Raw genomic sequence first — 27417 nt, forward strand, 5'->3', positions numbered from 1 at the left:
GGTAAAAAGTAAGAGCGAGGGAGGATGCAGGCTGTAGTCTTGGCGTCAACTCTATCTGAATTGCTGATCACATTTGAAAAAATATATCTTTTCAAGTTCTATTTAGTCCATATTTGTCAAACTCAAGGGCCACGGGCCACATCCGCCCGCGTAATTATATCCGCCCGAGATCATTTTATATACTGTATTATTGTTATTAATGGCCCAGGTATATGAAGCGCTGGTAACACAATAAACTACAGATCCCATAATGCAGCGCTTCAGCTGCCTTGCGAACACTTACGCGTTAATCAAGTCTAGCTTATGATGCTGCAAGTTATTGCGGCTAGCTCACACGATGCTGAGAGAAAAGTTGATTCTGAAAATAGAGCCTTTAAAACCGATGGGAGGCTGAGTATATGTTTACTGAACCCGTGTGTCTCATTTGTGGAGCTAATGTGGCTGTAATTACAGAATTTAATCTAAGACGGCACTATGAGACAAAACATCAGGGTAACCTGAATGCAATGCAGAAGATACAGAAAGCAGAAGAATTAAATAAGAATCTGACACTTCAGCGGACGTTTTACCCGTGCACAATCACAAAGTGCATTTCAAGTGAAGCTGCTTTTATGGGAGACACAAATGCACCAGTGCAACTTGCCCCACTTTCCCTGTTGCCAAGTAATGTTAAACCAAGTCGTCACTACGGTGTTCCCAAACACGCACTTTGCTGATAAACTGAGCGCACTGAGTTTGCACGGCGCTTTGGTGACTTTGAAGAACAAAAAAAGTCCGTCTACATGCGGCTCGAACCTTGTGCATGTTTGGTAGCACATATCTGTGTGAGAAGCTCTTCTCAGTGATAAAGACTAACAAAACAGCACACAGGAGTCGCCTCACTGATGAGCACCTGCAATCCATCCTGAGAATCTCCACAACACAGAACCTCACACCAAACAGAAACGAACTGTTGCCAAAAAAGATGCCAGGCGTCCAGCTCTAAAATGACATATGAGCAAAGACAACTGAATGATTTGATTTGTTATTGCTGAAAGGAACACATTTTATTTATATTTCCAGGTTTTGTTATGCAGCATGTTCATATTTGAATTTGTATAATTTTGACAGGATATATTTTTATGGAGAGCAAAATCTTTTGGGATATTTAAAATCTAAGTTTATTTTTATATAAAATTACATAAGAGTAAAGAAATTTGAATGTTTGTTCTTTTAATGTTTACTTTATTTCTAACTTGTATAATTTAGACAGGATATATTTTTATGGAGAGCAAAATATTATAAGTTGTTTAAGGTTTGAGTTGATTTATTCAGGAATAATATTCCTGTCTGTTTTACCATTCCTACCAAAGATATTTCTGTCGACTAAATAAAAATTCCTTCTATTTAAAATGTAAATAGAACTTGAACAAATCGATAGTTCATAATATCCACGCAGACTTGCACGTAAGAGCGGAGTTATCCGTTTTAACAAGCAGCGTATTGCACTGATCTGAAATAGCTGTGTGTGTATATATGTAGATATGTATGTATATGTATATATATGTTTATATATGTGTGTGTGTATGTATATATATATATATATATATATATATATGTGTGTGTGTGTATGTATGTGTGTGTGTATATATGTAGATATATATATGTATGTATATATGTGTATATGTATAGATATGTATATATATATGTTTATGTGTGTGTGTGTGTGTGTAAATATATATATATATATATATGACAACAACACTCATCACTCACAACAGTGACAAAACAATTACATTGACAATCATGTTACGTTATTTTCAAAATGTTTCCTTTTCTTTTTCATTGATTCTTTAACACACTACTTCTCCGCTGCGAAGCGCGGGTATTTTGCTAGTTTGAAATAAACAGTGCTTTACACTCCATCAGGATTGCAGATAAGAGAGCTGATGATGAAGAATCACAGAAGAGGCAGTTTTCAGTACTCAAATCACCCAAATCAAAAAATCTGCCTAACAACACTAATAGAAGCACTGATGAGGCTGAACAACGTCCATCTTCTAACTACACGTTTAAATGAAGTACTGAAGAAATTTAACATTACTCTCTACAGTAATTGGAAATGCAAAAAGACCATGACAAAATAGCTGCAGTGTTTTAACATGTATATCCATAGACCACAATGCTTATCTAATCTCTGTTTGAGTTGTGTCATATAGTGATGCAGCAGTTAAAATGACAGAAAGATAACATAGCAGGCAAGAAGTACTTCTCAAATGTGTGGAGCCCAGTAACTGCTTTAGTCTACGTGTGTGTCTCCACTGTCACAGCGCTCATTACAACATGCAAACTAGTTGTTATGCTTGTTACCTTATGCCACTTGTATAAAATGTGCACAATAATTATAACAGTGTTGAAGCAATGATGAAGCGAAAGGGAGTTGCTAAACATGGGTGGCCGCGTTGTGCCTGCCCATAAATCCCAACCAATGTATATATCTGAACGGATCTATCTGAACCGATGTATATATCTATTTAAACCAATATATATATATATCTAAACCAATGCATATCAACCACAATATATATATATCTACAGGGTGGGCCATTTATATGGATACACCTTAATAAAATGGGAATGGTTGGTGATATTAACTTCCTGTTTGTGGCACATTAGTATATGTGAGGGGGGAAACTTTTCAAGATGAGTGGTGACCATGGTGGCCATTTTGAAGTCGGACATTTTGGATCCAATTTTTGTTTTTTCAATAGGAAGAGGGTCATGTGACACATCAAACTTATTGGGCATTTCACAAGAAAAACAATGGTGTGCTTGGTTTTAACGTAACTTTATTCTTTCATGAGTTATTTACAAGTTTCTCTTTGTTTACAGCCATTGACATGTCGCAGAGGTTAACACGTGAGGAGCGGATAGAAATTGTGTTGATGTCTGGTGAACGCAGTAACCGGGTCATTGCAGCAGATTTCAATGCAAGACACCCTACGAGACCACCCATCTCCCATGCTACAGTTAGCAAACTGCTTGCTAAGTTATGTGAAACTGGTTCAGTGTTGGATTTACCAAAATGTGGACGCATGAAAACTGTCACTAATGAAGAAACATCAGTGGCTGTCCTAGTTTCATTCAGCAAGAGCCCACAGCATAGCACTCGCCGCATGTCACTGGAGAGTGGCATTAGTCCAACATCCCTTCGGCGGATATTAGCTACTCACAAATGGCACCCTTACAAACTCCAGCTACTGCAGCATCTCAACGAGGATGACCCAGATCGGCGCACTGAATTTGCAGAATGGGCAAAACAAAAATTGTAACAGGACCCTCAGTTTACTTAGAAGATTTTGTTCAGTGATGAGGCAAACTTTTATGTGAATGGTGAAGTTAACAAACAAAACCACCACTATAGGTCTGACACTAACCCACATTGGATAGATCCCTCCAAGACTGTTGGAACAAACAAATTGATGGTATGGTGTGGTATATGGGGTACAAAGATATTGGGGCCATTCTTCATCAATGGAAACCTCAAGGCCACTGGATATGCAAAATTGCTACATGATGATGTGTTTCCCTCTTTATGCACTGAAGCTGGCATGTTCCCTGAGTTTTTCCAGCAAGATGGTGCACCACCACATTATGGGTGTCAGGTCTGAGCATTCCTAGATGAACAGTTTCCTGGAAAGTGGATTGGTCGTCGTAGGCCAGTTGAATGGCCCCCAAGGTCTCCCGATCTGACCCCCTTAGACTTTTATCTCTGGGGTCATCTGAAGGCAATTGTCTATGCTGTGAAGATACGAGATGTGCAGCACCTGAAACTGCGGATACTGGAAGCCTGTGCCAGCATTTCTCCTGCGGTGTTGCTATCAGTGTGTGAAGAGTGGGAGAAGAGGGTTGCATTGATCCAACACAATGGGCAGCACATTGAACACATTTTACAAGTGGTCAGAAACTAGTAAATAACTCATGAAAGAATAAAGTTACATTAAAACCAAGCACACCATTGTTTTTCTTGTGAAATTCCCAATAAGTTTGATGTGTCACATGACCCTCTTCCTATTGAAAAAACAAAAGTTGGATCCAAAATGGCCACCATGGTCACCATCCATCTTGAAAGTTTCCCCCCTCACATATACTAATGTGCCACAAACAGGAAGTTAATATCACCAACCATTCCCATTTTATTAAGGTGTATCCATATACAGTGGTGTGAAAAAATATTTGCCCCCTTCCTGATTTCTTATTCTTTTGCATGTTTGTCACACAAAATGTTTCTGATCATCAAACACATTTAACCATTAGTCAAATATAACACAAGTAAACACAAAATGCAGTTTTTAAATGATGGTTTTTATTATTTAGGGAGAAAAAAAATCCAAACCTACATGGCCCTGTGTGGAAAAATAGTTGCCCCCTGAACCTAATAACTGGTTGGGCCACCCTTAGCAGCAATAACTGCAATCAAGCATTTGCAGTAACTTGCAATGAGTCTTTTACAACGGTCTGGAGGAATTTTGGCCCACTCATCTTTGCAGAATTGTTGTAATTCAGCTTTATTTGAGGGTTTTCTAGCTTGAACCGCCTTTTTAAGGTCATGCCATAGCATCTCAATTGGATTCAGGTCAGGACTTTGACTAAGCCACTCCAAAGTCTTCATTTTGTTTTTCTTTAGCCATTTAGAGGTGGATTTGCTGGTGTGTTTTGGGTCATTGTCCTGTTGCAGCACCCAAGATCGCTTCAGCTTGAGTTGACGAACAGATGGCCGGACGTTCTCCTTCAGGATTTTTTGGTAGACTTTAGAATTCATGGTTCCATCTATCACAGCAAGCCTTCCAGGTCCTGAAGCAGCAAAACAAACCCAGACCATCACACTACCAACACCATATTTTACTGTTGGTATGATGTTCTTTTTCTGAAATGCTGTGTTCCTTTTACGCCAGATGTAACGGACATTTGCCTTCCAAAAAGTTCAACTTTTGTCTCATCAGTCCACAAGGTATTTTCCCAAAAGTCTTGGAAATCATTGAGATGTTTCTTAGCAAAATTGAGATGAGCCCTAATGTTCTTTTTGCTTAACAGTGGTTTGCGTCTTGGAAATCTGCCATGCAGGCCATTTTTGCCCAGTCTCTTTCTTATGGTGGAGTCGTGAACACTGACCTTAATTGAGGCAAGTGAGGCCTGCAGTTCTTTAGACGTTGTCCTGGGGTCTTTTGTGACCTCTCGGATGAGTTGTCTCTGCGCTTTTGGGGTAATTTTGGTCGGCCGGCCACTCCTGGGAAGGTTCACCACTGTTCCATGTTTTTGCCATGTGTGGATAATGGCTCTCACTGTGGTTCGCTGGAGTCCCAAAGCTTTAGAAATGGCTTTATAACCTTTACCAGACTGATAGATCTCAATTACTTCTGTTCTCATTTGTTCCTGAATTTCTTTGGATCTTGGCATGATGTCTAGCTTTTGAGGTGCTTTTGTTCTACTTCTCAGTGTCAGGCAGCTCCTATTTAAGTGATTTCTTGATTGAAACAGGTGTGGCAGTAATCAGGCCTGGGGGTGGCTACGGAAATTGAACTCAGGTGTGATACACCACAGTTAGGTGATTTTTTAACAAGGGGCAATTACTTTTTCACACAGGGCCATGTAGGTTTGGATTTTTTTTCTCCCTAAATAATAAAAACCATCATTTAAAAACTGCATTTTGTGTTTACTTGTGTTATATTTATATTTTATATTTTATATATATTTTATACCACGACATCATGATCTCCCGACTCGAATCCTGGGCTGGTGTATCTGGCTTAGCCCTCGACTGGTTCAGGTCATATTTCTGCAACAGGACTCTCAGAGTCATGCTAGACGATTTTTCATCTGAATCAGTCCCACTTCCATGTGGGGTTCCCCAGGGTTCCATTTTAGGGCCACTACTTTTTTCAATCTACATCCTGCCTTTAGGTGCAATTTTTAGAAAGCATGCAATTTCATATCACCTATATGCTGATGACTGCCAAATTTATTTCTCCCTCAAGCCAACTGACTCCACCAAACCTCTCCTCGACTGCCTATCTGACATTAAGGACTGGCTGGCTGTAAACTTCCTTCACCTGAACGATTCAAAACCGAGGTCATTGTTTTAGTCCCGACTGCAAACAGGCTCCACCCCTTGGCCTCGTTTCTCTTCCCATTCCAGTAACTTCGTCTGTCTCCAATCTTGGAATCAAAATGGATACGTTCCTGAAAATGGATGCTCAAGTCAACAGCACAGTAAAATCCTGCTTTTTCCATCTAAGGCGAATCGCCAAACTCAAGCCTATTCTTTCTAACCACCTCCTGGAATCAGTAATTCATGCATTCATTACGTCCCGGCTTGACTACTCTAATTCCTGCCTTTTTGGTATCAGTAAAGCCACACTTTCTAGACTCCAACTGGCTCAAAATGCGGCTGCAAGGCTTCTAACTGGAAGTAGCAGAATCCAACACATTTCACCAATTTTGAAAACCCTTCACTGGCTGCCGGTTAGATTCAGAATCGATTTTAAGATTCTCCTCCTAACCTATAAGGCATTAAACGGTCTAGCCCCCGCCTATTTGAGTGTCTTGCTCCATTGTCACAATCCCCCTCGTGTTCTTAGATCCACAGATCAGCTGCTCCTAACCGTTCCCAAGGCACGTTTTAAAGCTCGTGGTGAAAGGGCTTTCTCCGTCTGTGCACCCAGGCTCTGGAACTCCCTGCCCTTAGTGGTTAAGCAAGCCGCTTCAGTCGCCACATTCAAATCTAAGCCTAAAACGCACTTCTTCACATTGGCTTTTAATTCTTAACCTGTTTCATTTTCCACTTGTCTTTTGCTATTTTCTCTATTTTATTTGGTCCCTTGACCTGTTTTTAGTATCTCTGTTTTAATTCTCTCTTAATGTTTATTTTTAATATTTTGCTTTTAGTCCTGCTTGTTGTAACTGTACAGCGCTTTGGTCAGTTGTAATGCTGTGTTTTTAAGCGCTCAACAAATAAATATGGTATGGTATGGTATGGTATATTTGACTAATGGTTAAATGTGTTTGATGATCAGAAACATTTTGTGTGACAAACATGCAAAAGAATAAGAAATCAGGAAGGGGGCAAATAGTTTTTCACACCACTGTAAATGGCCCACCCTGTATGTATATCTATCTATCTATCTATCTATAATCTCAACCAATGTATATATCTGACCGGATGTATTCAAACCAATGTATCCAAACCGAGATATATCTATATCTGAACCAATATATATATTTACAAACCAATCTTTTTTTCTCGAACGGCCCCTCATAATTATATATAGCTGGTCTCCTAACTGTGAGGCAGCAGCGCTACCACTGCGCCACCGTGCCTCAGTCAGAATCAGTTGACTTTTATTATTCTTGGTAACCTTTTGCTGAGTATTTCTAGGATTCTGCCTTGTTTGACACGTTGTTTCATCGAGATTTCATTTCTGCTCCTTTTGTTTCCTAGGCAATGGGCATCTACAGCACTTTATCAAAACAAACCGGACATACTTTGGAGATTGCAGGGAACACGGCCACTGACCAAAATGTCAAAATGGAGGAGATGCAGCAGCAGACTGATGCTTCAAATCCAGGTCACCATCAATGCAGCTAAATTGCAAGCCCAGCAATCCCAGCTCTGCCTTTTGAGAATCCCATCATTTTTTTTTTACCTTTTACAATATGTAATACTAGCAAATCATTAAAACCAAAAACTAAATGACAAAATTGTTGGTCCATAAGGATTGTTCCACTGGAAACTAAACTGAAATATTTTCACCAGTTTCATATTGATCAGGTTCATTCTAGATTTTCCCTGATTAATTTTTAATTCAGTTTTTCAGTCTATGTAAAATTCATTTGAACTTTGACATTTTGAGAATCATTTGAAATGCATATTGTTGTAATATGTATGTAAAGTTCCTTGTAAAATTAAAATCTAGCAGTTTCTTGGTTTTGACATTTTAATTAAAAAAAAAATGTTGGAAGTATGCAATAAATGTGGTTCATTATGCTTAAGGTTGTAATAAATTAAATACAATATCTTCCCCATTAAAACAATACCTATCTTTCAAAAGAATTAAAATTATTCTGTCGTACCACTGATTGACTACTTTGCTCAAACTGATTCTGAAACATTATATCCTGATCTTACTGGCAGTGAACATTGATTCAGTGTGCTATTGCAAGAGGTGCATACCCTTAGCCTTCTAGTCTAATTAATGGCCTAGAGGATTAAAAATCTCCTTGACATTTGTTTCAACTTAAAGTCCAATAACTCTTCATGTCTATTTATCGTAATCTCTTCAGTGTTCAGTTGATTTATAGAAATTCCTAAATGGTTCAGGTATCTCAAGGAGTTAAAAACTTTTAAAATTTTAAGTTTTCTTTCAGTTGAGAAATTAATAGATATTAAACACACAACTTTTTCACTTTCCTGTTTAATAAACCTAGAAACCTGTTTCCAAAAAACTAGTCTATACCGTAGCATCAAGTGTAGGGCAGAACCCAACTGTAGATGATGGTGACAATGCATGGTCAAACCCACTCACATACACACCCACAAGAAACTAATTTAGAGTCACCATTTGGAGATCTTAGGAGAATCAGGAGTACTCAGACAAATGCAAATTTGAACAGAGAATGGTAAATAAATCTCTGAAACCCAATCCTCCTCTCCTTGAGGTGAGCTGGTGTAAATTATAAATTAAGGATACATTTTTGAGTGGGAGTATTGGTATTCAAATTTTCATTTATTACTTTTGGTGTATTTGTTTAATAAGCACGATTGATTAAATCAGACAACACTGCACAAGCAAAAATCAACAGAACATGACTCCAATACTCCTAGTTTAATACTATCTCTACTGAAGTGTCTTCTGCTTCTAGTGAAAGAGTTTTTGACATTTTTCTCAGTAGCCATTGAGCATGTGTGTTTTATATTGGAGGATAAAGCTGGTAAGTTCCATTCCCAGCCATGAAATATTTCTTGTAATTCTCAAAGTCTGAATTATTTAACTTGAGATTCTCCTTTTAATACTGAATATGATGATGCTTCACTTTAGGAGTCAACATTCTGGGTACCCAGCTCTCCCAGACAATCTTTATGAAATAATGGATTTAGGTTATTTTTTAATTAATCTAGTGTCTGATGCATCACATATTGTCATTCCTCAATTTCCCATTATTTACTCCAAGGTGGCAACATTTTTGGCTGCCAGTCACACCTCGAGAGACAACCCACCATTATGGAATCCTGTAGCCTAATTTTTGACTGTGCACGTGAAGGGGACTGGTGCAGTTACAGTGGGTATAGAAAAGAATCACCCCCTTCGAAATATATATATTTTTTTTGCTTTACACCCTTAAATGAAAACGCAAACAGTATTTCTTCCCAGCTTTACTTACTCAATGTAATCTATAACATCCAAGTGAAAGATGTAACAGAAAATTCAGATATATTCAGAAAAAGTATTAAAAAAATTAAAAAAAGACCTACTGAGATTAACAATGGATCATCCCACAATGTCAATATTTTGTTAAACTACCTTTTGCTTTACTGACAGCCTTGAGTCTGTTGGAATACTTCTTTATCAGCTTTGCACATCTAGATTGAGCAATATTTGCCCACTCTTCTTTACAGAACTGTTGGATGGTGAGCGTTGGTGGACTGCTATCTTCGAATCTTTCACAGATTTTCAATGGGATTTAAGTCTGGGCTGTGACTGGGCCACACAAGGACGTTCACTTTTTTCTCCTTCAGCCACTGTGTGGTCAGTTTTGCTGTGTGCTTTGGGTCGTTGTCGTGTTAAGAGGTGAACATCATGCCCATCTTCAACTTTCTGGCAGAGGGTAGCAGATTTCCTCAAGAATTTGACGGTATTTTGTCCCATCCATTTTTTCTTCTACCCTAACAAGAGCCCCAGGTCCTGCGGCAGAGAAACATCCCCACAACAGAATGCTGCCACTTCCATGCTTTGCTATAGGTATGTTGTGAATGGTGAGCTGCATTGGATTTCCGCCAGGTGTACCGTTTTTGGTATTGAGGCCAAATAGTTTGATTTTGGTCTCATCTAATAATAATAATAAATTTTATTTACATTGAACTTTATATTTCACAATCTCAAAGTGCTACAAAATAAGAATAAATTAACAAGATAATCTATAGAAATAATTTAACAAAATGCTTTTCTAAAAAGAGAAGTTTTTAGGTTTTGTTTAAAAGCATCAGTCGACTGTGGGGCTCTCAGGTAGTCAGGGAGAGAATTCCACAGCCTCTGTGCCACCGAAGAAAAGGCCATGTCACCCATACTGCTAAGCTTAGTTCTGTGAACTTGAAGAGTGTTAGTATGCACAGAGCGGAGGGTGTCTGAGGAAGTATGAGGGACAAGGAGTTCCTGTAAATACAGGGAAGCAGATCCATAGATGCACTGATGGGTAAGGAGGGGACCTTGTACTCTATTCTAAGTGGTACAGGGAGCCAGTGAAGGGTTTTCAAGATAGGAGTGATGTGGCTATGCTTTCGCACCCTCATCAGGATCCTGGCAGTGCTGTTCTGAATGTACTGGAGTCTCTGGATACTCTTGCCAGGAATCCCAATGAGGAGCACATTACAGTAATCCAGCGTGGATGAGACAAAAGCATGGACAAGCCTCTCTGCATCTGCCTGGGTAAGTGTTGAACAAAGTTTAGCAATGTTCCTGAGATGGTAAAAAGATGACTTACAGAGATGTTTAATGTGGTGTGTTTAAAGTGAGTTAAGAGTCCATTTTAACACCCAAATTGGTAACAGATGTAGAAAGAGGAATGTTTTGACCAGAAAAAGTAATACTGGTGATGGTAGAAGAACAAAGATGATGTTGTGTGCCAACTAAAATGGCTTCTGTTTTAGATTTGTTCAGCTAAAGGAAGTTGAGCCTCATCCATGCCTCTATTTCTTCCAAATAGTCAGTCAGTCAGTGTAGCTATTGGCAGAGGAGGTGGGGGTAGTCCTAAGAAAAAGCTGAGTGTCATTGGCATAGCAATGGAAAGATAGACCATGTCTGCTAATGACACTTCCAAGTGGGAGCATGTAAATGTTGAAAAGAATAGGGCCTAACACTGAGCCCTGTGGAACACCACAGGTAACATTATGGGTGTGAGATTTTGCGCTGACCATATGACCTTTTTCCACTTGGTATCAGAATCTTCAAGGTGCATTCTGTCAAAGCTCAAACAAGCCTTAATGCAGCCTTTCTTGAGAAGTGGCTTTTTCCTTGTGGTTTGTTCGGTAGGGTCACATTTGTGAAGCACTTGTGAAATTGTTGCCACATGCATACAATAACCACTCTTTGCCATAAAATCCTGTAACTCTTTCAAAGTGGACTTTGGCCTCTTGGTAGCCTCTCTTACCAGTTTCCTTCTTGCTGTTCCATCCAATTTGGAGGGATGGCCGGATCCAGGGAGGGTCCTAGTAGTACCAAACACTTGTCACTTGTACAGAGCGCAGATGCTTCCGCTGTGATCAGACTGGACATCTGACTAGGGAATGTCACCTCTCCCTTGCTCAGTCCATGGAAGTCGGCGTGGCTGAGGTGTATGGCTTACAGGTCCCCTCTAAGTCTCTGAAGAAAGACGGTTTCAGGGTGTCTGTTGTGATCACTGCCATGTTGGACACAGGTAGTGACCTCTGTTTGATTGGTTATGACTGGCTTCATGACACTCCCTCCTCTGGCATGGAGTGAGTGAGCATACATTGTGTTCATAGAGATATTAAGGACTATGTGACTGTTTTACTACCTTGGAAATATAAAGGATGATACTTTAAAGTCTGGACAGCTATTTCCAATTCTTTCCCCTGGCCCTTGCTGGTGGGGAGAAGGAATACCCTGTTTCCTAGGGTCTTGGCCAACTTCAACGCAGCGTTGCCGACTATTCCTGGAGCTTTGGAGGAAGGGGAAGGGCTGTGGCTAACAGAATTGACAGAGGTACCAAACTGGAAATTGAACCCAATCTCTCCAGTAAGGGGGGACTCCTCGGATTTTCTCAAGCAACTGCCCAGTCCTTCTATTACTTCGGAGATGGTCACTGGCCCAGCCTCACCAACAGCATCAGCTAGCTAGCAGGCAGATTTTGCAAGCTTGCAGCAAGCCAACAGCTCCTTGAAGTTTGCAATCAAGCAGGCCTGTGCTTCTGGAGACTCCGCACTTTCTTGTTAAAAGCAGCTTTCTTTAACAAGTGAGCTCTGTGGTCTGATTAAACAGCTGGTTGTCCTGGCAGAATGCAGGGAAACAGTATTATTGATGGCTCATGCACACGTCCTGGGCGGTCATCTAGATGTTGAAAAGACTAGGGAGCATATCTCAAAGCAGTTCTATTGGCTGAATATGGGCAGTGATATCGAGCAGACAGCTAACCCTAAGAACTGTAAGCTGTTTTTGTCTGAGACACTCTATTTAGGTTATTCTATGGGTGGGGGTTTGGTTAGACCTCAGTTAAAGAAGGTGGAAGAGGCTCTTACTTACCCACATCCTGAAACACAGAGACAGGTTCTTACATTCCTTGGTCTTGACAGTTATTATGGGAGGTTCATCCCGAACAGAGCTGCTCATCTAACTGATCTTACGAAGGGTAGATAGAATCGCTGCGTTGTCTGGTCAGATGTTTGTGAAATGTCCTTCAAAGATTTGATATCTGCTTTGTCAACGTACCCAGTGTTGAGAAACCTGGACTTCTCTTGTGAGTTTGTTCTGCAGACAGACGCTAGTACATTCAATTTAGGTGCTGTCCTGTCTCAGGTTTGTGATGGTGAGGGGTACCTGATCACATTTTTGAGCAGAAAGCTGCCACCCATGGAGTGTAGTCCTTGAACTCTCCTGTGCAACTTTGTGACCCAAGCTTGACAATATATTAAAAATAGCATCAGCCCTAGCAATGACCCATTTGAGTGACACAACTCTTAACATCCGCCAGTTCTTATAAAGTTCTGTTTCTGCATTAGGAAAGACATGAATATGTATTGAAAATTAAGTTGATGCATATCAAATTCTCCTGTAGGACAATCTGGAGGTGAACATGGCTCAAAGGTTTCATTATCAGTGGTCTTGTGCATATGGAGCTGTTGTAAGTGTACAGTCTGTGACATCTTTTATCAATTAAAAAAAATCTCATAGATATGGAAATTTAATCTGTCACAATTTTTAAAGATATCTGAGGTCCTTCTATTATCAATATTCTTTCTGATTCAAAATATATGGAAATTATTCTTCTTATTTCTGTCCTTTATATGGGTTAGTTTAGAAGTTAGAGCTGTGACCTGGGTTTCCACTTCCTTAATTTGATTGTTGTATGAATCGACTACAGACTTCAATTAGATACCTCTTTAATGATTTTCTTTTTCTCATGTTTAACCTTGTTAGAATAATGAAGAAGCTGCTCCTGGCTGTAGGCAAAGCTCAGCTGCAAGGGCTCCATCATGGTAAGAAGGTGGTCAGTCACAATGTTTTTAATACCTGCGAAGAAAGAAACCAAGCTGACATCTCCTGTATTGTTATAATATGTACGTGGAGCTTTTCTTGTTAGACTGGCCAATTCAGAATGCAGCCTTCTTGTAAAAAATGACATCACTGGACAAACAGTTCTAAGTACAAATATTTTAGAAATTTAAGGAAGCAGCCATGGAGGGAAAATGATTGAAAGGAGCAACATGATGTCTCTGTTATTCACATATTTTAACTAGAAACACAAGGAAGGCATGCAAAAACATTGGCAATTCATCTGTTCATCATGTAGGCCACTTGCTCAGAAGAATATTATAATTGCCTTTTCTTCACTGTCAATGGATTTGACATTCTACCTTCTGCTTTTCTTCCTCTTAAAGTCTTTAATCGCAGGCACAACGTCTCTTCTGTTAGCTGAGTCTCACATCTTCTGCTGTAACGTTGTTATCTATGTAACATTGAACAAATACTGTCATGTACTGACCAGTGGTTGACCAACATTTTTGGAGCTCTGAAGCTTGGGGCCCTCCACAACTAACAACAAGGTTTGGGTAAACACTGTTCCCATCTTCAAAGTAGTTCTTCCATAACAGATTGGATTGTCTCACATGTCAAAGTCATTGGTGTGAATAAAAACGTCACATGCCTTATTGTTTTCGAGTTATGGGAAATTGCTTCTAAGCCCCTCCAGGATTAGGGGCCATGAAGCTTAAGCTTAATTTTATAAATAGCAGATCTGCCACGGTGCTGACTAGGAGATTTTAAATGTGATGAATGAATGAAAGTATAAATGTGTTTTGCTCAGCTTCATACTTGATGCTTCTGTGCTGGTTTCAAGGGCTTAATGACAAAAATGATGTCTGATGTGGAGAGGCTCTGTTTCTTCAACTGCTCTTCCTGGCACAGCAAGGACATGCTGGGTTTTCACCATTTGTTGTGCATGGAATATTTCCTCACTACAAATTTAACTTAATGTGATGCCGCACATTGGCACAAAAATGCTGAGAAGACACCAAATTCATGGAAAGAAATTGTAAATAGCAGTAGAAAAGCTAAAGCAGTATGTAACAAAACATGGAAAATTAAAGCCAAGAAGAAAATGAAGTGGGGAAAAGTGGAGCTCCAGGAGCTGAGAAGAATTTCTTTCCTATTTTTTATTATTTGGTCTTTCGTTAAATACAGAGAAACTAGCAATAACAGGCAACTCTTCTCCTATCAGCAGAGTCATTGAGCCACCTTTTGCTGAACAATCAGATAAACAATTCACTTCCTTAACAGAGAAATTGTTAGGTGTGTGACATTGACCAAACACTGGTACTTTTTGGCTAGGAGAATATCAACAAGCTGATTGAATGGGCCACCACAAATATAAATGCATTTTGCTCACTGATTGCACATGCAGTTTGCATCACAGTCTGTGATGGGGGAAAATACACAAATAAATAACTTACTAGCTAAATAAATAAAAAAAAATACACAGATGCAAGTGAATCTGTTATGTTTATCTTTCATTTTCACAATGCAATAAGAGTTGATCTGTTATTATCATTATGAAAAAATGATAGATAGATAGATAGATAGATAGATAGATAGATAGATAGATAGATAGATAGATAGATAGATAGATAGATAGATAGATAGATAGATAGTGTCACAGGTGACTGGGGGCGCGACCTGGCTGGGACACCCCAGAGGACCGGAGGAGGGCTTACGCCTCCTCCAGGCCATTTGGGGGCGACCGCCCTAGTGGCTATGGGGACCACGGGTACAGAGCTTTGAAGCTCAACCCTGCAGGGGCCCGTGGTCACCGTCAGGGGGCGTCCCAATGCTTTGGGAGCCCAGGACCTCAGCACTTCTGCCACACCTGAAAGTGCTGGGGGGAGAGGATCGGAGACACCCGGACTGCTTCCGGGTGTGCAGCCAGCACTTCTGCCACACTGGGGAGTGCCAGTGGAAGATAGTCGGATTGCACCTGGAGCACATCCGGGTGATTATAAAAGGGGTCGCCTCCCTCCATACTATGGCTGGAGTTGGGAGAAAAGGGAGGACAAGGTCTTGGAGGAGGCAAGGAGGCAGCCTGAGGAGAGAGAAGGCATTGAGTGAGAAGCCTGGACTTTGGGGTTTGTGCACTGTAAATATGGAAAATAAACGTGTTGTGGGTGATTTAAGCGTGTCCGCCTGTATATGTCCAGGCTGCTTTCCACAATAGATAGATAGCAACTTTTTCCATACACTGTCCACTTTTTGAGATTTAAAATAGCAGCCTGGCTGATATTGAAAAAATCTCAAAAATTGTGTGGGATTTTGTCCTGATCATTATTTTCGTAGTGCAAACAGGCTGACATATTTTCACAAATTCCATGTGCATATACAATGTTTTCTGTTCAGTGCAACTTATGTATGGCACTGAATTTGTTTAAAGAAAGCACACATGTCAGTCTGATTGATATTATTCAACATCAACTTATAAGTGCAAAAGTTTACTAAAAAACAAAGTGCATATCTTGAAGTTTACAATGCAAAATTTAGGATAATGTTTAAAACCAATTAGGATTTCTCATAGGTTATAATGCATATTACGATCTTCATTTCTACATACAGGTGTTGTCTGTATACCTTAAAAAAAAATTGTATGTTTTTGTGATTTTCCATTTTAGTTGTTTTTGCATATAATGCACAATGCACACAGAAAAGATGACCTTTCCTTCTTTAAGGTTCATCTGACACATACACAGAACAGAAACAGATAGTCCACTTGCGTAATAAAATTAAATGCTTAGGTAAACAATATCATGCTTTTGATAAGAAAGGGGAAGGGGAAGGGAAAATCAGACCGAAAAAGGGAACTTTGCTCTTCTGCCTTGCAACGCATGAATCCATGTACTCACCAGTGCTTGAATCAAGACTGATTGATTGAACTATTCCTGTCTTCCTCAGGGGTTTCTTCCACACAGGTCAAACAGATAGGGATGAAATGAGTCTCTGGTGAACCTAGTTCCTCTGGTCCTGTATCTCCTGGTATTAATATCCTGCTTACTGTTATGATCTGGTGCAGAGTTCTGCCACTCAGATCACCATAGTTACTTAATGTCCCACACATAGCTGTTCCCAAACCAGGAGGTGGAGTTAAGACACTTTATACAGTGCCAGAGTAAAAAGTTCTTAGGATAACTGGAGAAACCTGAAACTTCTTCAACTGTCTAAAACGGTGAAGATGCTGCCTCACCTTTTTGGATTGGGCTTGAGTATGATCAGTCCATGTCAAATCCTCTGTGATATTATTGCTCAGATATATGAAGCTGCTCACCCTATCCACTGCAATTTTATAGATGTTGAGAGGGTGTAGGACCACTTCTGTCTCTTATCAAAGTCCACTACCAGCTCCTTAGTTTTGCTAACATTCAGTTGGAGGCAGTTCTTCTGACACCACAATACCAGGTTCTCCACTTCCTCCATGTAAGCTGTCTTATCATTGTTGGAGATGAAGCCCAGCACAATTGTGTCATCAACAAATTTGACAATGGAGTTGGAGGTGTGTGTGGCCACACAGTTGTGAGTGTAGATGGCGTGGACCTGAGGGCTGAGTACACAGCCTTGTGGTGCTCCCGTATTAAATGTAATGATGCTGGAGGCACAACCACCAAATCTCACCACCTGTGGTCTCCCTGTGAGATAGTTGAAAACCCAGGCACACAGGCAGCTGTTCGGTCCGACTTCTCTCATCTTGATGAACAGTCTATGGGGGACAATTGTATTGAAAGCTGAACCGTAATCAATAAACAGTAATCTGACATAGTCCTCCTGCTTCATATCCACTTGTCTGAGTGTGGTGTGCAGGACATGGGAGGTGGCATCCTCCATTGATCTATTGGGGTGACAAGCAAACTGGTGTGGGTCTGTGGAGCTGCAGATGGATGCTGTAATTAAGACTAGAATGAGACTTTCAAAAACCTTCATGACTACCGAGGTCTGTGCAACAGGTTGTTTTGTGGAGAAATCTTCAGAAAAAAAGAGTCTTTGGAAAGGCAATAAGAATTTAAACATTATTGCACAGCACAGAAAAGAATTACAGAGCACACAAAGCCTGACTAAGTTCATGAAGTGAGCATGATGGTTTGGGTGCAGTTCGTTTTTATTCCAGTTCTAATCACAAAACATCCACATTTCGTACATATTCCTCATCATCCACTTTAATGTTATCTTTGTAATAATGACCTCGTACCGTACCTGTTTTCATAACAATTACCTCATCTTGTAAACTTCTTTCCCCTAATAATAATCAGTCTTTTCTTAACAATCATTAGGAGATGACCATCATATGCTCATGTTTTACATTCCTCACATTCCCAATCTTGAGCTAATACAAATTGGAGGCCTTTTAAGTGATCAGCACTCATCATTAAGTTGGAACCAGGATGATCCACATATGAAACACTGAACTGTTCAATTCATATTTGCTTGTTGCACCAGCATCCAATAAGACTAAAATAGGCAGCTGTGTTAGTAAGTGCAGCACACAGCTTTACTGATAAGAGCTAAGCTCCTGCAGCTGGAAGCAGGCTAGTGGCCTTAAGTCAACAAGCATAGTGGTAAAGCCTTTATTAATGAACCCTGTGAGAAGTCAAGCAAAATGACACCTTTTATTGGCTAACTAAAAATATTACAATATGCAAGCTTTTGAGGCAACTCAGGCCCCTTCTTCAGGCAAGATGTAATCAATTAATTAATGAACCATTAAATTTTGATACTGCTCAAAGCCATCTGATATAATATGTGATATAATATAATTGATTAATTAAGATATTAATTTTTGACAAAGCATTGACATAGGAACTTGAATGTATGTATACATGCCTATGTTGCAGCCTGTGAGCAAAGGCAGCTGCGTCATCAGCCGGTGACACGTAGCCACATATGGTCTGGCTTACCAATACAGGGGCTAACCTTAATCAATTCTTAAAACTTCTGTATAATTCAACCTAACACAAAACATCTTGCTTTTAGTCTCATTATCTGAAATGTTCATGAGAATATATAAATGTAAATGCTAAAATGCTTACTTAGTAGTTTCCTTTAAGTCTGGGGGCGTTGAAGGTTTTTCCAAAAACTTGTTTAGACTTTGGTGAGTCAAAATGCCCAGCAGTATCACCATGTCTCAAAACAAAAACTTGTTTCCTCAGTTCCTTACATACCACACCGTCCTTAGTCCTTATAAAACAAAGCAAGTGTAAAGCAAGTACACAATCCACATTAAAAACAAAAACAGCGGCCTATAAAATAGTAATTCCTCACTAAGCCACGTAAAAAGATGTAAAGTAACTCTTTTTAATAGTCAATAGTTAAACTTAAATAAACTTAAATGCTTTCCAAATTAAATATAAATGCATTCTAATATAAGAGCCCGCTGTTGCAGACAGCAGCTCTGTTAAGACATGGCACGTAGCTGCACAGTGGTCTGACAAAGCCCAAGCTATTGCTTACGTCACGGACAAATGTTCAGGAAAAATTCCCTAACTTTCGGCAATCTACCCTTAAGTCCCTAATGTGTTCAGACTAACTAATATCATAATATACTGCATTTTAATATTATTGCCTAAGGTATGCTCAAATGATTCAGGTGCCGCCGCGAGTTGCAGCCTTTCCAGCAGCTCCACGTATGACTTTATCTTTCTACCTTTTTCTATATTTCACTGATCACTCCTACCACTTTTTTTAAAGTGGACTCGCTCCCTGGACACTTTTTACTACTTTTTTACTACTTGGACATGGATTTTTACACACCAAGAATTGTCTATTCAGGTAGTCAGCTTCAAGCGCTGAGAACAAAGGCCCGCGCCAGTGTGGTTCCCTATTTACCTGACGAGGTAAGAAGGCAGTATCGTGGCAGCAGACCCGGCGCTAAGCTAAAGGCTAAACGGCAAGAGAGAAAGTGGCAATAGGAGCCTTCGGTGCCTTCTGTGATCCTGGGAAATGTGAACTCACTACCAAATAAGATCGATGAACTGGCTGCACTGGTGAAAAATGTCAAGACCTGCAGAGAATGCAGTATGCTGTGTTTTTGTGAAACGTGGCTAACAACTAACATCCCAGATGCTAACGTGGAGCTACCCTGGTTTAGCACAGTTAGAACGGAATGTTGCACAAATACCTGTGGGACGCCAAAAGGAGGAGGACTCGCTGTCTATGTGACTACAAGGTGGTGTAACTCTGGACATGTAAACGTCAAAATCTGCAGAGACATCGAACTGTTGGCCGTAAGTCTGCATTCCTATTACTTACTTGCCCAGAGAGTTTGGACACATCATTTTTGTTATTGTTTACATCCCTACTCGTGGAGATAGCGGGTAATATCATCCATTCTGCTGTTGCTAAACTACAAACACAGCGCCCCGAGGTGCTTGTGCTAATCGCTGGTGATTTTGACCATGTGACACTGGACAAAACATCTCCCAGTATGTGGATTGTAACACCCGGGGAAATAGGACTATTGACCTACCGTATGCAAACGTTAAAGACCCATACTGCACCACTCCACTGCCTGCGCTTAGGAAAGCAGATCATAACCTGGTTCTGCTTCAGCCTCACTACAAACCAAGAGTGAGGGAGCTACCTACAACCACACGCTCATTCAGGACGTGGTCCCCTGTAGCAGAGCAGGCTCTGAGAGACTGCTTTGGAACTATGGACTGGGATATCCTGCAGGGGTCACATAGTGAGAACATTGAGGAGGTTGTTGACTGCACTACTGACTACATCAACTTCTGTATGAACATTGTAGTTCCAGTAAGAACAGTACGCTGCTATGCTAACAACAAGCCATGGATTACAAGTAACATCAAGGGCCTTTTGAACAAGAAGAAAAGGGCTTTTAAAGGTGGTGATCAGCATGAGCTCAAGCGCATGCAGAAGGAACTCCGAATCCAGCTCAGGGCGGCGAAGGAGCATTACAGGAGAAAGCTGGAGCAGAAGATGCAGAATAACAGCATGAAGGAAGTGTGGGATGGGATGAAGATTATCACTGGCTGCAGCTCGAAGCGGGGTGCCACCATCGAGAGAGACATTGAGAGAGCAAACCAGATGAACAACTTCTTTAACAGGTTTGACCACCCTAACCCACTCTCACCTCAGAGTCCTGCACCTTCCTCTTCTTTTGTTCTCTTAAGACAGTGGTGAGTGGGCAGAGCTTTGTGGGGGTGTGGGAGCAGCTGTAGGTTTTATTTGCTCTTTTTTCATATCATTTGCATTTTATTTGTCTTTACTGTGTTTTTTGTCCCTTCTTTGAAGGATCAGACACTGAGTGTCTGGAGGGCCTCCTTGGTGGGTGCCAGTTACTATAAAGAAGACTTTGAATCCCTTACTCAGAAACATGGTGTAAAAGTTGCCCCTAATTTTTCATGCTATACTTGGAGGAATGTGTAACAGGTAGTGGATCATGTAGTTGGTTGTGAGCACATTTGGTCTGCCTCACGTATGAGCAATGCCATCATGGTGTTTTTAGACTTCTTAGAGTGAGTTAATGCACTTCTGAAGCAAGATATAATCATTTGTGATTCTCTTGTGTGTTTTTACCACTATATGTCCCTGGTAAATGATTACTTTATACAATGTCCTGCTTTCAGTTTCTAAGACCATTCTGAATAGGGAACTGGGCAAGTAAGGACAAGTAGTGTCCAAGATCAAAAAAATCTCTTTGGGCTGTAAGGATCTGTGTTAAAAGTACTGTGGACGCTAGGGGTCGCTGTTGCCCCGTGAAACTCCACAGACAGATGTCCAGGACACACGTTTTAAAGCACCAAGAAGAATTTTAATATTTTCTTCAAATAAAGTGCACAAAGCACCACACACTCCACAATTCTCCAATAACAATACAATAATCAATAATCACAATGATCCTCCACTGCCAGCAGCTTTGTGACCCAACCTCCCAACTCTGGCTCTCCCTGCTGGGTCTTTACCAGTCCTTTAAATATCCATTACCCGGAAGTGTTCCTTCTCTTCTTCCGGGTCAAACGCCGCATCATCAGTCCTCAAATATTCTGGAAGTACTGTGGGCATCCGTCATCGTGACTCCGAAGTGCTTCTGGGTTGTAGGAAACATAAGAGTCCCCAGGTCCTTTAGGAGCTCCCCCTGGCGGCACCCACGGCACCCAATAGGGCTGAGAAAATTGACTCCATGTCCCATGATGCCCTGCAGGAATCCGGGGTACATTTACCATCCAGGGGAGCTGCTACCTAGAGTCTCGGGGGAGGCAGCACCCTGGAAAGGCTGCCCTTGTCCATTCTTCCTCTCCTGGGACATCCCGACCAAATTGAGCTGCCGGCCATCTGTGACAGTACATTGTTTCTTTCTTTTCACAGAAGTTGATTAAAATGTTTGATATTTATTAAAAGCTTAGTGTAGCCCTTAAATTTAAAGCTGACAGCATTTGATATGCTATTTTTGTTATATAGGATCACATGAAATGTTTTAAGTGTGGGAGCCCAGGACCTGCAGCAAAAACCTGTTCTAGGAATAATGATGAGGCTTCTAATCATGGTAATGGAAGGCCCATAGATAGCCTGGTGCTGCATACTACAGGTGAAATGGTATCTGCAATTGGTTTACCTGAGAAAGTTTAAAGAAGCAGTGAGGGGGACATGCAAGCTACAGTCCTAAATAACAACTGGGGAGAATCTGAAGAGCATGTAAATGTAGAACAGCAAGAAGCAGCTAAAAAGAAACTTTTAGTGAGTAGTGATGAGAGTGCAAGTACAACTCCAGCTCTGGAAGCAGTCTCATCTGCAGAGAGTATTTGTGGAGATGTGAACGGAGAGTCAGAAATGAAGAACAACAAGCCATAGCAAAGAAAAGGTAGTATTGGAGTTGGAAAACTATTGGGCTTAAGGTAGTGGTGATGATGAATTAGCCTTTGCTGACTTATCCCTTTGTTCAGAAAGAGGGCAGGAAACTGGTGAAGGTGAGAGGTGCAGCTTCTCCCAGATAAGATCTTTCCTAGTGCAAATGAAGGACAAGAAAGGTGATATAACCAAGAAGTTTGTTTATGAGTTCAGTAAAATCACTTTTGAAATGACACATGGGAGCAGAAATGTTTACATTGAAGGAAGGTTTGCATCTTTAAAGTATCATCACAAAATTGTGATTTTTGTTAACTAATAAAAACTTGTGATGGATTTGACAGCCACTTCTATTTATCTTCACATTATAATTGTCTGTTGTTTCTGGTGTGTCTTTTTCTGTCCTATTAAAATTGATGGGTGTAGGACTGGCACATTTAATGTTAATGGATGTGAAGATGAGACAAAGAGGGTTGCAATTTACGAATTCCTGAGGAAGAAGATCCTGGCTTTTCGGCAGTAGACACATAGCGATTCCAGTTTAAAGTATCAGTGTATGAGGGCCTGGGGTGGGAATGTATATTTTAACCACAGCAAAAACTGATGCAGATAAGAGGTAGTACTGATCCTCTTGGTGAGACACCTGACAACTTTGTCTGTGTCTATAACTAAGGTGGTGAGGTCTGATGGTTTTAAGGACAATCATTGAAAAATATTGTTTAGCATATATATATAGGTTAATGGCAGAGAATGAATGGAGTGCTTTGCTATATTAAACAATATCTTGGCACAATTAAATGATTATGATGATTATGATGATTATGTTATTCGGCAGGGGAATTCTAATTGTATGTTGAATGATGAATTAGACTAAGTGGATAGAATTTTCACTGTCTCACTGCCTTTCCCTCCTCCTGACTGCAAATTACAAATTTCTTACAGAAACCTTAAAAATATCTGCCCCTCTATCCTTTCTGGATCCATTTCTGATCTTTTACTGTCTGCACCTATTCCATCAACACTAGATAGTCCTATTGACCACTATAACTCAGCCCTTCATTCAGCATTAGATAAAACAGCTCCTTTAAAACATAAGGAGGTTTCCTTTAAACGTTCAGCTCCTTGGTATAACTCAGAATTGCGATCTATGAAAGCAGCTGGCCGACGCCTTGAGAGAATGTCATGTAAGACTGGCCTCACCGTGCACATCCAGGCTTTCTCTGACCACCGAACAGCTTACAGAGAAGCACTAACTGCTGCTAAGAACACCCACTATGGCAGAATAATAGAAAATGGCCACGATAACCCAAGGATTTTGTTTTCTGTAGTTAATAAACTATTCGAACAACCATCTGGCCCAGCTACTTCTCCTACTGAAGTCTGTGAGGATTTCCTCCACTTTTTCCGTAACAAAATTAAAGATCTAAATAATTCAACTCACATAAATACATCGTCTGTTTATATCTCTCCCTGTTTTCCCACTCCATCCAGCTCCTTCTCTGAGTTCTCACCAGTCACATCTGCATTTGTTAATGACCTGCTTTGTAAGATGAGGCCGGCTACTTGTGTAATGGACCCCATTACCACCACACTACTTAAATCCTGCCTTCATGCCATAATCCCGACTGTTACAACAATAATAAACTCATTCCTTGACACTGGCTCTGTGCCGCTCACTTTTAAAATTGCTTCTGTAACCCCAATGTTAAAAAAGTCTGGTCCTGATGCTGACAATCTTAACAATTTCCGACCTATTTCCTACTTACCTTTCCTGTCAAAAGCTCTTGAGCGTGTTGTAGCTTCCCAGCTCACCAACTACTTAACCACTAATAACTTGATGGAACCCTTTCAATCTGGTTTCAGGGTGCAGCACAGCTGTGAAACTGTTCTGCTATGGGTAACTAATGATTTGCTTATGGCAGCAGACTAAAAAACACTGAAGATAATATGCACTGCTGTCGCTTGTGTGTCAGTTAGAAATTGATTTCAACTGTAAAGTTCTATTAGCAAACTAATAATATGTTGCAGCATTGTTTTCACTTTAATGGATCAACAGGGCATTCACTTATACTCGACTGTATCACAATGCGTGTTAAGGCTAAAAAACACTGAATGTGACATGTAGTGCTATAGCTTATCTCTTAGGGAATTGTCTGATGAGTGAAGTTGTTTAATGAATGTACTGTTTAAATGTTGCAGCAGTGTTTTCAGCTTAATACAACTGTAGAACTCTGAGTTATTCAATACTCCTATGAAACAGAATGCGTTACAAGGCTAAAAAACAATGAGTGTAACATGTGGTGGTACAGCTTGTATATTACTTACAAAATGATCTAAACAGTAGAGTTATTGTGAAAGTATTATTTATATTACAGTTGTGTTTCTCACTTTAATGCAACTATAGAAATGTGAGATATACAGTACTTCAATGAAGTACAATGCAATCATTTAAGCTAGAGGTTATGGCACTCCTCAGAAACAAGGAAGATATTATATATGAAAACAACCACATTTGTATCTTCCCTGACTTCTCTCCAGCAACAGCTACTAAACGCACAGCCTTCTACAACATTAAACAGCGGTTACGGCAAGCCAGAGTCAAATACAGCCTCTTGTATCCGGCAAAACTGAAAGTGGAATGGCAGGGAGTGACAGATAGGGGACGCTCTCGCTCCCTTGAACCCCTGTCTACGACTCCAGACACCAGATAAAAGTCCAAATGTTTACTTTATTTAATTGCCACAGTGCACAAAGCACCCTCTCCTCCACTATACTCATTAACTAATCACAATAACCAATAACAAACAATCCTCCACTCCCAGACGCGTTGCCACCCTTCCAACCAGCTCAGCTCGCCCTCTGAGAGCTCCCATAGTCCTTGTATATCTCCTGACCCAGAAGTGTTCCTAATCCCCAGTCCATGTGACTCTCAATCACTTCCGGGTCAGGTACAATTTCTTTTCTTCACCCCGGAAGCACGTCATTCCTCTTGTCCACGTGTGCTTCTGGGGTGTATGGAAAATAGCCGTTATTCCTCGCTGCAGTGTCCCCTAGTGGCCCCCATGGCATCCAGCAGGGCTGCGAATAAAAACTACATTGTCCATGATGCCCTGCTGGTCTTCTGGGGACCTCCATACTGCAAGGAGGGCTCCAACTGGCGCTTGGGGGTACTGGCCGGGATAAACGGCTGACCATTCATCACAAGGGTCAATTCTATGTCTTCGCTAGCAATAAAGAAGCAGAAAAAGAATTAAGAAAGCTGATCCCGGGACTATTCTGATACATAATAGTGAGTCATGGCGGTTAATGATAAAGCAAGGATTAATAATCTACTGTCTGATCTATTTGTTTAAAATACGGGTTTTTATCAGCATATATTCTCATATATTCTCTTTATTACTTAGTATTACTAGGGCGCTATCTGTTTATGTTTTATTGTGCTTAATTACTTTTTCATTTTTTTTTTCTTCTCCTTTTTTTATTAGCTAATTATTTCATCTCTACCATAAACGAGACTGTTCAATATCATACCCTTGGTTTTTTGTTATTGCTATTACTGCATTAAGACTTGGTTTTTTGTTATTGCTATTACTGCATTAAGACTTATTATGCTTATTCTGGACACATTTTTAACACCATCTCCCGGGTTTATTACCTGGGTGCATCATCTTAATGCACTAAAATTGCTGAAGACTATATATATATTTTAAGTGCAAAATTCTTTTTTTTTTTTTAGACTATATTGGTAATAGATATCTCTATCTTTTAACCTTAAAATGCCGCTGCATAGGGGATTGTTTTGCTTTGGACATGCTCTGTCTCTGGGTATGTCAGAGGACTGGGACTGTGTGAAGTGGGCTTTAGCCTCACTTGGGGAGGCAAAAAGGGAGGGTGGGGGGTTAAGGGGGAGAGAAAGAGAGCAGGCTTGATCTATACCTAATCTATCCTCTTAATCTTTATAATTATAACTACCAACGTAATAATAAGCTGCATGGCAACAACTCTAGGGGAAATAGGAAATTAAGGCCGAAGCTGTCTCACTTCCAGTTAAGACTATAAAATGACATTAAAACTCAGAATCAGTGTCACCATGATGGGACAGTTAACTTCGTAAGCTGGAATGTTGAAGGCCTGAATCACGAATTAAAGAGAAAGAAAGTACTCTCTCACCTAACAGGTCTAAATGCTAAAATAGTATTTTTACAGGAGACCCACTTACTAAGCAAGGATCAGTTCCGGCTGCAAAAAGACTGGACTGGCCAAATGTTCCATTCTAGTTTTATGAAGAAAACTAGAGGTGTGGGAATTCTCATACACAGAACAGTACCATTTGTAGCATCAGATGTAGTATTGGATCCTGAAGGGAGATATATAAAGATCATGGGAGACTTATCTAATTGTAAAATGATCTTGATAAATGTTTATGCACCTAATATTGATGATAAGGAATTTATACAAAATTTATTTGCATCCATTCCTAATCTGAACACTCATAAAGTTACAATGGCTGGGGACGTTAATTGTGTTCTAAATCCACTCTTAGATAGAACTTCTTCCACGGGGGAACAGCATCTAACACCGCAAAGATAATTACAAAGTTTATAACTGATCATAACTTATCAGACCCCTGGAGGTTTTTAAACCCAAATTCAAGAACATATTCTTTCTACTTAAACAGTATTTCCGGCGCCGCATCCGAGTGGCAGCCTTTCCAGCAGCTCCGTGTATGACTTTATCTTGTAACCTTTTTTTCTATTTTTTTTTTTTTTCTCAATTTATGTGGAATCGCTCCCTGGACACTTTTTACTATTTTTACTACTTGACATGGATTTTTACATTCCGAGACTCGCCTATTCAAGTAGTCAACTTAAAGCACTGAGAAGAAATGCTCATGCCGGTGTGGTTCCTTATTTACCCGACGAGGTAAGAAGACGATATCGGGGCAGCCGAACCAGTGCAAAGATAAAAGATAAGATAAAAGCCAGGCAACTTGAGAGAAAATGACGTTATAAACTGTCAGTGCCTTCTGTGATCCTGGGAAATGTGAACTCACTACCAAATAAGATCGACGAACTGGCTGTGCCGGTGAAAAATG

General features: G+C 40.3%; 1 protein-coding gene across 2 annotated transcripts in view; it reads left to right on the forward strand.

Moving 5' to 3' along the window:
- The window catches only part of stoml2 (stomatin (EPB72)-like 2), a 100464-nt gene extending 92375 nt beyond the window's left edge, over positions 1 to 8089 (forward strand). For both annotated transcript variants that reach the window (XM_039759140.1, XM_039759141.1), the window contains exon 10: positions 7478 to 8089. In XM_039759140.1, the coding sequence (XP_039615074.1) occupies positions 7478 to 7624 (147 nt within the window). In that variant the 3' untranslated portion in view covers positions 7625 to 8089. The remainder of the gene's footprint in view (positions 1 to 7477) is intronic.
- Positions 8090 to 27417: the final 19328 nt, after the last annotated feature.

Source organism: Polypterus senegalus, chromosome 7 (genome assembly GCF_016835505.1).
Source record: "Polypterus senegalus isolate Bchr_013 chromosome 7, ASM1683550v1, whole genome shotgun sequence".
Classification (NCBI taxonomy): domain Eukaryota; kingdom Metazoa; phylum Chordata; class Cladistia; order Polypteriformes; family Polypteridae; genus Polypterus; species Polypterus senegalus.